At 44.8% G+C, this 13248-nt stretch overlaps 1 protein-coding gene across 1 annotated transcript; it reads right to left on the reverse strand.

Annotated features, from left to right (window-relative positions):
• Nucleotides 1-2749: 2749 nt before the first annotated feature.
• Ptger2 (prostaglandin E receptor 2) lies at nt 2750-11821 on the reverse strand. The gene is made up of 2 exons (XM_005355390.3): nt 10979-11821; nt 2750-3326 (listed from the first exon to the last, which is right to left on the reverse strand). The coding sequence occupies exons 1-2, from the start codon at nt 11819-11821 to the stop codon at nt 3081-3083; spliced, it is 1089 nt and encodes a 362-aa protein (XP_005355447.1). The 3' UTR covers nt 2750-3080.
• Between the last annotated feature and the right edge of the window lie 1427 nt (nt 11822-13248).

Raw genomic sequence — 13248 nt, forward strand, 5'->3', positions numbered from 1 at the left:
TTTGAGATGGTTGTTTCTGGAGCACAGGGCTGCTGTAGGTTGTCTTGGTTCTATGGTTTGAGATGGTTGTTTCTGGAGCACAGGGCTGCTATAGGTTGTCTTGGTTCTAAAGTTCTTGACATTCAGGTCTTCTGCAGGCTTTATAGCAAACTTGGTTCTCCACCAGATCTCTAGAGAGCAAAGGCTCCAACTTAACAGCTGCACTTCCCAGATCTTTCTTGGAAAGGTGACCAGGGTCACAGTGAATTGTCTCGAAAGAGCCCAGCACAGAACAGACCGCTTGGCTCCATTCCAGGACACCTTAACTTAAGTCCGGCATTCTCAGGTGAATATTCACTTGACACTTTTCTCCCTCTCACACCAGTGACAGAACTAAAAAGCAAAATCAGCTTTTCTTTCTTCAAATTTAACCGTGTATGTGCTATGCCAAAGTAATTGCTGCTTCTCTCCTCTCCCTGGAAAATGAGTCAGTAATGGAAACAAGCATGGCCAACGGGACAGGGCCGCCAAAGAGGAAGTGTCATATGCCTTCTAGGTATTATTTTTTTCTAAGTTGCCTTTGAAATGTCATGAACAATAGGTGATTGTTAGATAAAGTTTTGGTATTCAAATTCTTTTATGTGTAAATTGGTACAAATGAATCAATAGAATTTAGTCACCAACATGCAAGGAACAGAAGCACACAAGGAAATGGAGTCCTGGAGACTGACTGGTTCTTAAATAAGTGGCTTAACAGACCTGAGGAGATGGCTCAGTGGTTATAGCCCTTTTGTGCAAACATGAGGACTAGAGTTTGGATACCCAGAACCCACATAATTTCTGGGCTGGTAGAGAGAGGACCCCCAGAGCAACGTGTCTAGCTAAACTGGTGAGCTTATACTGGTGAGCTCTTCATTTGACTGAAGGATTTGACCTCAATGAATAAAGTAGAAAACCCATGAAGGATGATTCCCAACAACCTGTGCATGCACACATACAAAAAAATGCATGCAAGCCATGCTTAAAATTGGCCATAATAATTAATTAATAAATAATTTAAGTGGCTTAAATTATGATATTGTGAGCTTCCAAGTGTATCATTTTGTTCCCATTGTAATATGCCCATTTCAAAAAATTCTCAGGTATTGCTCTGGAATGGGCGCAGGGGGACAGTGTTGCCTGAGTGTTAATAATTTTTCACTCTGAGATTTTACGAAGTCATCTGATAAAAAGAATTAAAATTCCAGATTCAAAATAATCAGAATTTTATGCTTGAGGATCACACCGCAGGCCTCATGGAACAACCTGGTGTAATTTCTTGGCAAGAAACACTGGGTGGAGGAGAGTATTTATTTAGACATGTCTAGATTTTTAGTTGTTAAACTTTGTTTGCCATGCTTAAATTTATACAAAGGTGAATTATTTATTCATTTTATTAAAGGTAAGAGCTAATTTGATACAGACAATTTGTATCAGAGATACTTAGGTATTTGATGTCTTTATAAGTGATCACCAAGTTTGATAACTAATTATGGAAAACAGCTTTGAGTAAACAATGAAACTTGAGAAACAATTAAATTTGAAAAAATCAGCCATGCCATAATTTTATCTGCCATTCAATCTGCCCTCCAATTGACCATGTTAAAAGACTGAAAATAGAAAGCAAAACTCTCTTTGAATATCAAGAACTCCACTGAATATCTTAAAACTTGAATTTACAACAAACACACATTTTAAAAACTTGCCAAGAATTAATTTGAGCTGGGCAATGGTGGTACACGCCTTTAATTCCAGCACTTGGGAGGCAGAGACAATCTCTGTGAGTTTGAGGAAAGCCTGGTCTACAGAGTGAGTTCCAGGACAGGCTCTAAACCCTGTCTTGAAGAACAAACAACAACAACAACAAAAACCAAAAAAATTAAACAAACAAACAAAAAAACAAACCAAATCAAACAAACACCCCCCCCCCAAAAAAACCCCTAATTTGATTTTTTTCAACTTTCATTTCACTTACAGACGCCATGCCTATGCTAACTGCAAACTATTCTTGGAGAATAAGTACGCTGAAGACTTCCACTTTTCCATGTTTTCTTTCGGAGTTTAGTTTGTAGCGTTTCAGATGTGTTTATACCATAACTCTGACTAAAATGTACACGCTCACTGAAATACTTTAATGCAGAGTTTAAACCATGCCGAATGTTTGGAAATACATTGAGATATGACTCACAGTTACATGGTTTCTTCTGTAGTATGAGTCAAAATATGTTCCTTAAATAAAAATACCAACAGAAGAGTTCGCTGTGACCCAGTCAGTCATCTTGTAAAGTGGATGTGTATGTTAGTCGTGTCCCTAGTATCAACACCACAAGGATTCCAGTATACCTGAAGAATGGGCTCGAGTTTTCAGATTTTGATTTTAAAATCTGGCCTCAACTATGAAAAAGCTTCCCCAACAAAAACTGAAAAGCATTCATTAGAATTAATTCTTTTACTATTTCTTTTTGAGAAGGAAATTTCTCGTCTTCTTCAGTAGCATCATCACAATAGACAACACAAAATAAATAACTTGATACCAGGACAAGGCTCATCAGGGCAGCCCTCTCAGGGTGGCGCAGTCCTGATTGGAGAGGATTCCCACAGGCACAGAGTTACAACGTTACAGTTAAAGGGACTGATGACTTCAAGTTCATGGTCCAAATGGAGTCCATTAAGCAATCACAAGACAGCAACTTGTCGGTCTCGATTGCTTCATCGCTTGCACGAACTGACTTCCTAGAGAATGAGTTTCGCTTGCCCTGACTGCACACTGCATTTATAACAGCAGTGGCATCAAAATTTAAAACAGGAGACAGTAACCACGTAGAGTTTTAAACAAATTACAAAACCACATGCTTGGTTATTCAGCAGGAAAGCTTAAATCAACTGGGTCTTAGACGCAGCTGGTTGTCCTTCAAAGGTCACATAGCATGAGCTGTAGACAGCCTTCTGAGATCTTCCACGAAGGGCCTTGCAGTTTCGTTTTGTTCCTACGCCAGCTCTTCATGTTTCTCCAAGGAGGCTGTTTAAAGGCCTTTGCAGAGGCTCCCTCGTGAAGTGCATCCTCATAACTGTCCACAAAGGTCAGTCTGTTTAGTGGCACTGGACAGGGTAGGACAGGAAGTCCGTGAAACCTCTTGTGTTCTCAATGAAGTCCGGCAACAGAGGACTGAACGCATTAGTCTCAGGACCGGTGGCCTAAGGATGGCAAAGACCCAAGGGTCAATTATAGAATTAATTGATAAAAATCTAAGAGCTTGGAGGTCCAAGTTTTCCTTTCGGGAAGAGGTTTCATTCACATAAGCAAAGATCTGAAAGGAGAGAGGAAAACAATGTTAGTTTTATATTGTAAGCAAGCTGACTTAGATCCCACCATCTCTTGAGATCCAGCCTTGTTTTGTGTAGTAGCAGCAAGTGGAAGGGCGGGTGGAAAAAAATCTTCTATGTAAATCATAACTTAATCTTTTTTTTCTGTGAACTTAATGAAAGCAAGTACTTTAAGGATTACAGTTAACATTGGCATCATATACAAAACATTCTAATCTTGTCCCTGGGAATGGAGGGAAATTAATAAACTTTTCTTGGCACCTAGAATCGAATCTGCTTTCCCTTTAGATGATCTCATTATATAGCCCAAACTGACCTCAACCGCATGATCTGCCTATAACCTCTCAGGCGAGGACTGCAGGTGTGAGCCATTGTGCTTTGCCAAATAGAATATTTTAATAATATCTGTAGTCATGATGATACTATTTGTAGCTTCTGTTTGTTGATAGCCCATTATGTGTGCTGTGAAACACACTGGGTCATTAACCTGCTTTCTTTGTAGTCCTACGGAAGCCATAGCAGATGAGGAAGTAAGTTTCAGAAATGTTAAGAATAATGTTACACTTCTTGATGTGACTATCACAATTCAGCAAGAGAGAGCAAGCGAGCACATCAGTTGGAGAACTGGTTCTGAGTATTGCACTGCTTTGACCTGAATTTAACTCTGTCTGTAACTTTAGTATCGTGGGCAAGAGACTGTGAACCTGTCCTCACAGGTCATTGGAAGCAACACTTGGGCTGCGCCAACAGAGCTCCTGTAATAGTGCTCTACAGAGTAGGTGAGTTGTGACCTCCCTCACTTCACCAAGGAGGACACAGGGGCACTTGCCATGGACCTAAGGCTGGCTAGTAGCCTAGGAAGGGTGCAAATCCAAGACTTCTGGTACTGGTATGCGCTCAGTGCATAATACATCCAGGTCAGTGCTGCAGCAGGGGCCTGCAGAATTATGTCTTAAGCTCTGGGAAGTGGACAGACACACTTTTACACGTGGACTGGCATTTCCAGACCGGAATTGGTGCTCTCATTTGACTCAGTGCAGCAGACTGGCAGGGAACAGTACGGACTTGGTGGCTATACCTCTTCATTCCAGCCTACAGAGAGGAAGAGTTCGAACGTGGACCACGCCTCATCATCTAACTAACACAGTAATTCTTGGTGTGCCAGGGATCCTCTGGCCTAGTCTGTGACGTAGGGAAGCCAACCACTTCTCTGATACTTTTCCCCGAAACAACTCATTCCTTCCCTTTCTCCCGTACTTACTCTGCAGCATCTGGGAACTGGATGTACCAAACAGATTGGAGGGCGAGAGAAAAATAGTCATCTTTGGGTTGCTTATGTTAGGACAATAGCGGGAAGGTTTGGCAGCCAGAGGTGTTTATGCCAGAGAATCTTGGCATGAGGAATGGAGAAAAGAGTTGGCAGATGAGCAAGGAAAAAGAAGAATTGATGGTGGGCTTCTCAGACCTCAGAGAGAAGAGTTAGGTAGGGCTATGCAATGGGGCACTAGTCTTCTAGTCTGCTGTGCTATTTTGGATGCAAAATATTCAGTTACAGTTTTTATATATCATGATATTTTATCATGTGAATTTTTTTCCTTATGGTGTGGGGACTTGAACTTGGGGTCTCATATATGTTTGGCAAGCATTCTACCACGAGCTACATTCCCAACTCTATTGTGAGGTTTAGACATCTAAAAGTCTCTAGTTGCGGGAGAGAATGCCCCTCCTTGGGATGGCTAATTATTGCAACCAACAAAGGACTCCACAACGCGTATGTCTTTGCTACACACATTACTAACCAGTCCTGAAATATACCTCCTCCATAGACCCCCCAACTCATAGCAATGTTCTCTCTTTAACGATCCAGGGTCCTGTTACCAGGCAACCAAGGACTGTTATAATTACCCAGGTTTGCCATCCGAATCCTTTCACTTTGACATGTCTTTCCTGCAGAAACCCCAATAAAGACCACAGCCCAGACCTTGCCATCTCCCTGACTCTTCTGCATCCTCACTTATGTATGCACTGGCACTGCCTGGATTTTTCATGAATCTCTTCTTGGAAATGAACTTGACTGACGTTAATGTAAAAAAAAAAAAAAGTACCTATTACCACCACCTACCTACAAACTCAAAGTGTGGACCTTCCTCTCTCCATATGGCTGATCCTCAGTTCTTAACAAACAGTTGGCATAGGAGAGACACAGGAGTGATGTTTTGGTGATGTTCTAGAATTTAAATTTGGAGGTTGGTGGGAATGCATTCTCCTTCTGTCATTGACCACCTGTGAGAAAATGCCAGGTCCTAGTCTAATGAATCCAGTGAGTTACCTGCTTGACCCCTGCCCCCAGTTTTGCAAAGACTGTGGTACATATTGAGTGATGCAGACAGGAACCTGCTGTTTCGGCCATGTCTGAGGCAGCCGCCCCTGGAAAGCTCCATCCTGGCAATGGTCAGGGGCTGTCATTTAATGAAGTGGGTTCAGAATTCTAGAGTGAATGAGTGCTTCACTTGGGAAGATGTAAAGCATTCAGTTGCTTTTCTTCTTTGGCATAGTCAGTCTTGGCTAAGCCATGGGCTTCAGTGGCAGGGGTGATCTGATAGCCTCCCCACAGGAGTGCAGACTCATTTTAGAGAGAAAGAAGCCCAGGCTAGAAGACTAGTTACTTTGCCTTAGGAGTCAAACTACAGTGATGGAGCTCCAACTTCTGTGTCTGTCCTGAGGCAGTATCTGGGCACGTGCATACAAAACCTTTGAGACAAAGCTTCCTGTGAGATTGACGAGTGACCACCTGACACTTCTGTTCAAGGATGTCACGAAGGCCTGTGACTTTCCCTCTTCTCTTTAGAGACAGAGACTTTTCAAAGTCTCTGGCTCTTCTCCATGGGGCTTCCCTTTCATCAACACTTACCAACAGCTAACTTGCAGGCAGCACTTACTCTCTGTTCATCTGCCTTTCGAAAGATGTTGTGCTACAGGCATTGCACAATTAACTCTTAATTTGTTGTTCTTGTTGTGGTGGTGGTGGGCCATGCTTTAAAGAAATCCTTTCTCCCTAAACATGTCTGTGGCACATGGAAACTGAATCCTACTTTACTTCATAAGAAAAACAAAAACAAAAACAAAAATCCGGGGCATGAATATGGCTCCAGCATGAGAACAGCCTTGGTACTGTGTGCCTTGAAAGTGCAATGACAACTCACTGCTGAAATCCACAGCTCTGGGTTGAAACAGCCCAGGACAGTGGCTCTGAGGAAATGATTCACCCGCCCAGGAGTCCCCTAACATATTTCACAGCTGGTGTAGGTGTGACCCCCCACCCAGGAGTCCCCTAATATATTTCACAGCTGGTGTAGGTGTGACCCCCCACCCAGGAGTCCCCTAACATATTTCACAGCTGGTGTAGGTGTGACCCCCCACCCAGGAGTCCCCTAACATATTACACAGCTGGTGTAGGTTTGATCCATGTGAAGGACCAGGAGGGAGTCAGTCAGAGGCAGACAGATAGGGAAAGGAGCCATAAATACATAATGTTGACAAACTCCCAGCCTTTTCTTTATACATATGACTGAAGACAAAGACCTAAAGTTCTGTCTTTTTCCCCCTCCCCACTACCGTACCTCTGCTGATGGACCAGCAAGACAAGTTCGAGGCTGGATCAGGGCACGTTTACCTCAAACTTGTGGAGCTAATGGCCTCCTTGTCTTTGGTCAGAGGGAGCAACTCTGAGTTGGGGAAGGCTCCTCACAGACCCTGAAACCCAGGCTTCCTTCCGGGAGAGGCAGGGCTTCAGCTTCCCCAGCTCACCTCTGCTTTGTGTTTCCTGTCCCCGAATAAATGCCTTTCTTCACCTGTTGACTCTGTCTGCTGTGTCTGAGACCTTTCCCCGCTGTTACCCGTTACACTGGAGATTCTCCCTGCCTTTAAATTTCCTCATTGGCAGAGAAAACACACTCATCCAAGGCCTCAGACAGTATCACATGTACCGTCCATGGAGCAGAAATCAACACCCCTTGTCCACAGGAAGTTTCAGTCTTCCCTAAACGCTTTCCCTTTCTCCGGCCCTTCCTTCATATTACACAAGTGTCCTAGTTTCACAGTACTTAACCCTGTTTTCAATTTAGGGACCAGTTTAGGTAGCAAAATGCTGTTAGAGAAATGCAGCTTAGTGAGCCCAGTAATGTGAATTGTGGTACAGTAGACACAAGCTCAAGATCTGAATGGGGATTGATGGTCAGAAACTCAAAATGGGACAGGAGAGGCCAAGCACACAGAGCAAGCTGTGATTAACTGAGAGTTGAGCCTCTACCTAGAAAGAGATTTGTTGGCTGGCGGTCCTGAAGCATGGTATCTATTTGTTTTTAAGTTCACACTGTGATGTTGGTGTGCGAAAGAAGAAGGAAGTGATCTCAAAAGGCCATGCTACATGTTTTTTTTTTTTTTTTAACTGAAATCCTAGTCTGAAATAACAGCAAAGATCCACCTAACTGTGAGGATAAAGAGCTCTAATTATCTGTTGGGGGTGGGGAGATGATGCTTCTTACAGACTGTATTTTAAAAAACCACCAGAACTGTGTCTGTATTTACAGTCACCACTGCAGAATAGCAAATTGGTGGAGCAAAAGATGTCAACTAAAAACACTCACACGGAGGAATGTTCTCTTAAAAGGAAATGCGTATTTCACCGGTTGCAACAATTGTCAAACACATCACTAATGATGCCTCAATGATGAAGGGCATTCCAGCTGTTTATGAGCATTCACTTACACATCACCACACTAAGTTCTCCGTGGGCACCCAGAGACTTCTAGGTTTCTCTTCCATCACTACCTGAAGCTTATAGTTTATACCCTTGTGACTTTCACCACCTGTTTACCTGACATTTGGCACGAGGAAAACCAGAAATGAACAGCAATGAACAGGAAACTCCAGGATTGTTTGCTTCAAATTTTTCTATAGTGTAAGATCAGATTTCCACTAATCAGATTTGCCTAGAAATTCTATCCCTGGAGAATTTGCAAAAAAAAAAAAAAAAAAAAAAAGAAGATATTTTTTTAAGTCAGTCAATGGCAGGTTCTTGAAATTTTAGAACTGAATAAAATGCATAAGCGCTTTATCCTAATGGCATGTGGAGAACAGTTTAAAATGCCCAGAAGCTAAGCACAACTATCAAAGTGCTGAGAAAGTAGCTAGCTGAGCAAGGATTGGAAATTGAGAAACAGAGAGTATTTGAGACAAGAATGGAAGGTTCATATGTTTCCCTTGCGCTGTTCCATTTCAGGAAGAAAAACAGCTTTATCACTGTGAAATGATGACAACAGCTGATTAACATAAGGAGGAATTTATTAATTTATACATAGTGAATAAATAGTTTGGACATGTTGTTGGTCTCATGTATGATTTCATACTGGACAACCAAAGTCCTAAGCACCACATCACATGCTTTTTAAGTCACTGAAGAAATGTTTTATGGGCATCAAAGGAAGGTTTTATGTGAGGGCTAATCTGATTATTTCTTAATTTAGACTAGCATTTACACTAGCCAATCTCCTAAAATCTCAGTCCCAGGCTTGTATTTCACAGGATTGCAGAGAAAGAAAATGAAGCAACATGATTGTATTAGCGTGTGTGTGTGTGGGGGGGGGGCAGCGCTAACAGGCTGTTTTATTTTTAAAGCTAGTAAAAGTTAGAATAAAGAGACAAGGTGGTCCAAATATTTATTATGTATTCCCAATTCTCTTGTGAAACCATAATTGGATCTTCTCCCATGTTACTCTTAAAGTGAGGACTTTCTTTTAGATACTATTACTATTCATACATTGCATCCCAGCTCTGCTGCTCCCTAGCTGTGGGCCCAGGAGGAAGTTACTTGACTCATCTCCACAATAGGATGCATCCGGGAGGTTGGTGTGAAGACAGCGAGTTGATGTAAAAATACACCCTCAGAACCCTAAGTCTTTAGGTGTCACAGTAGTGGTACGCTAGGCTGAACTGAATTCATCTCAGTGTACTGAACGTTTTTATTTTTCTATTTTGAGAGTTTTAGTTCCTGAACTTTGGAGGCCCTGGACTGACATCCTAGAAGGAAGGACTCCACTGCTCATAACCTGGGAAGATGGCTGATATTAGCAGTTCATTGCTAACTCTGGATTTTCTGAGTCCCATCTTTTTCCGTGGCCAGAGAACTGCAGAACTGACCGGGGTCCCACCAGCTCTGGCTGTGAATGCTACTTTTTGCTGGCTAGAGTCTGACATACTTCTGAGGAACATAGAAAAAACAGTTCTTGCTATTCTGAGTAAAAAATGGTCCGTGGTCCCAAATATAAAACACTCTACGTATAAAGCTGAAGCCTAGGAGCCACGTTGGTTTCTAAACCACAACATTTCACTACACAAACTCTCCTGCTGGGGTGCCTAGGGAGTTGCTACCTTCCACAGCCCAGCTCCATCTTATTCCCCACTAAGTATAACTTACCAATTCAGAGCATCTGCTCCAGGGGCAGAGCTACAGGAGTGAGGGTAACGGGGAGCAGAGCAAAGAGAATATGGCTGAGAATGGGGGTTCTCTGGGGACGTGGTTCATATCCGAATCTCTTTATGTCCCCAAGGAAGAGAAGATGATACCAATCAGAAGCATCGATGAGGGCAGGAGACAGGAAAGAGCGACGTCTGTAGCTTTTAGGAAGTTCATCTTCCCTTAGCCACCATTCATACCATCATTTCCCAAATCCCCAGTTTATAGCTCTCCATGAGAGGTCAGAAGGCTCCAAATTCAATTCTACTTCCACATTAGACTTTAGGAGCTCAGGATCTATTTTTAGAACTAATTTGTTTAGAGCTAATGGTCCCTCTAATCGCACAGCACCCACACTTCTACCCTGGCCCTGCCTCCATTGCCCAGGAAGCCTTTTCTCTGCTTCCCTGAGATGTACCAGCTGTTGCTGTAAGTTCCTTCGTGTGCATCAAGTGCGCAGCTACAGAACGGCTAGCATCTGTCTATATTCCTGACAGTGACATTAAGAGAATATTTTGAGGCTACAAGTGTCTCCTGTGAGGGATGAGAAAAGCACTATGTAACACTTGATCCTTTCCTCTCATTTCCATGACCACACAGACTTGTACTCTAATATGTAAACTGGCGAGTCTCTCAACTAGATTTTTTGGCCTTAAAATTCCTAAAGTCAAATGCAAGCGGCTGTAAACTTCTCCACCAAGGACTCTCTGAATGCTATGGGCTCGCAACTACATTTTGCCTAGGAGAAATGAAAGCACCAAGGGATGAGGCTTCAAGCCCTGCAAACTGAACTCCAGTGGTCGGCTTATAACAGGACAACCGTCCTAACCTGGAAGGACTCCCTCCTCTTCAGTTACCAAACAACCCAGGGAAGGGACCATGGAGAAGGTTCCTGTAGGGCATAGAAGAACTGCTCTCTTAGGAAAGTTCATGCGTAAAAGCTGGGGGCGGAAGGAAGTGGGCAAAGGTGAAAAGGGAAAGCAATGATGGCAATAGACCTTTATAAATTAGGGCACTTTGTTTTTCAAGTTGCCAGTGAGTGCCCGGAGGTAGAACGGGTAGATGAAGGGAGTTTGAGGCAGCTGCATGCTGCTGGGCTGTGGAAACAAACGAACGACTTACTGTGAAAGGCAAGGAGCAGATGGCGAAGGTGATGGTCATAATGGCCAGGAGAATGAGGTGGTCCGTCTCCTCCGCCATCGAAGTCCTTTCTCCTCTCCTGCGCGACCCAGGGCCACCCAGGCCACCGCCGAATGATCCACAGCGGCTTCTCCTGGCCCGACGGTGCATGCGGATGAGGTTAAGGATGACGCTGAAGTTGCAGGAGAGCACCGCCAAGATGAGCAGCAGCAGCACCGTGGCATAGAGCTGCAGGTATGCAGTCCGCCCGTGCCGGATAAAGCACCATGTCCCAGGACAGTACTGGACGTACTCCCCGTAGTTGAGCAGCGGTAGGGAACAGAAGAGCAAAGAGACCGCGTAGATGACTGGCAGCACCGCCAGCCCCCCACGACGCGAGAAACGGCGCCGGTAGAAGTAAGGGTGTCCGATGGAGAGGTAGCGCTCCAGGGCCATCGCAAAGAGCATGAGCATCGTGGCAAGACTGAAGAAAGTCATCGTGAAGGCGAAATAGGTGCACACGCGGCTCTCGGGAGCCAGGGCCACCAGAGTCTGGTTCCGCGCATAGGAAGCCAGGACCACCGGACTGATGAGACAGGTCCCCAGCAGGTCGGTGAGCACCAGCTCTGTCACCAGCACGTGGAACAAGGAGATAGAGGTCCTGCTGCCGGCACTGCACCCCGTGTCCCCGCGCCAACGGCGTGCCAGCAGCGCCAGCGCAATAAGGTTCCCCAGAACTCCGGCCGAGAACATCACTGAGCTGATGGCTGGGCTATCCTCCGGGAGGAGCCACTGTCTACTCTGGCAGTCCTCCGTCTGCCCGGAGTCATGGGAGGCATTATCCATGGTGGAGAGCTTGGAGGAGAGATAGTCTCTCCTCCAGGCTGGTACCTGACAGCAAGAGGGTCTGAGGGCCCCGGTGCTCCAAGACACAGAAGGGAAAAGGGGAGGGACCGAAATCCAGAGCTCCCTTCCGGCCCCCAGCTTGCGCCAAGGGCCGCTTCGCCCGGGTCTCCCGCTTGCGCGCCCAGTGGCCACTTCCCTGAAGCATCATCAGGTCGCCTTCGAGGTTCCTGCGCCTCATCCGCTCTGGCTGCTGGGGAGAGCTTTGGGGGGTAGCCCTCAACCCCCATGCCCGCGCCTTCTGGGGGCAGGTCCAGGAGTGGCTGTCAGGCGAGCAACTTCCATTGTTTGCGAGCTGCTGCTGGGGTTGGTGGTGGGGGGACGCACTAGCTGGGCTCTAGAAGGGGTTCCAGCGTCCACCCTGAGCTGACTTGTAGGGTCTTCATTCCCGCGGAGCATCCAGGATGCTTGTAGGGTCGTCTGACTTCAGCTCTGAAGCCTTTAGCCCTAGCAGACTGCTGGGAACCAGTGCAGGGTAGTAAGGCTGAGGTAACAGGATAGTGAGGTAACTCACTAAACGGAAGTTAGGAGGACCCAGTCCTGTGAGATGTAAAGAACAAAGGAACTAAGACTTCAAGACAACTTGCAGTGAGAACGATATGAGAGAGGTTGTTGCTTTGCATTTTTCTTTTTACATTCCCAAGAAGATACTCAACATGGGTGAGACAAAAACCGGAAGTAAGTGAAAGTAAGCCGGTTCATTCACAGAATGGAACTATACACACCATCACAGAACGTCCTGTTGTACAGTTAGTAGCTTTGAGTCAGTTACCAGAATTTTTTTTCCTATGCCAACACTATAACAAATGACAACTTGCTTAAGCAACCTTAACAAAACAAACGGGAGAGGTTCTTGTGATCGTCTAGAATCATGTTGGTGCCCATAGATCGAAACTGCACTTTCGCGTTTCTCTACTCAACTCAAGCCAATCTTGAAGAAACTGTTGATAGGCTGGTTAGCCTTGCATTTATCCTCTCACGGTCAGTTAACCATGACGGCCTATTGGAAAGATTCATTCCTGGGAGTGTGTTGGTAACTGGCCAGTTTCACAATGGAGCTGACACAAATAGTTGCTTAGCATCTGTTGTCATAGTTACAGAGTAGCGAAAGCGCACCGATGTTTTGAAATTTTCAAATCCAGCTTGACAGACAATGTAGGCAATCATATGCTACTTGAAAAGGCATATTTCACATGAGAAAAGAGACTGCTTCAAGACAGGTTTGCACAGGAGCCTGGTACAAAGAAAAAAGCAAAGGAAAGATGACTTGCAGAGCGCATCTTGCTTCCTTGACTTTACCATGATTCTGGTTTGGGGATTGGAGGACCGAGAGAGGGTTTTCTGGCAAAATAAGGGAAGCAGAGTTTATT

This window comes from Microtus ochrogaster, chromosome 17 (assembly GCF_000317375.1).
Source record: "Microtus ochrogaster isolate Prairie Vole_2 chromosome 17, MicOch1.0, whole genome shotgun sequence".
NCBI lineage: Eukaryota > Metazoa > Chordata > Mammalia > Rodentia > Cricetidae > Microtus > Microtus ochrogaster.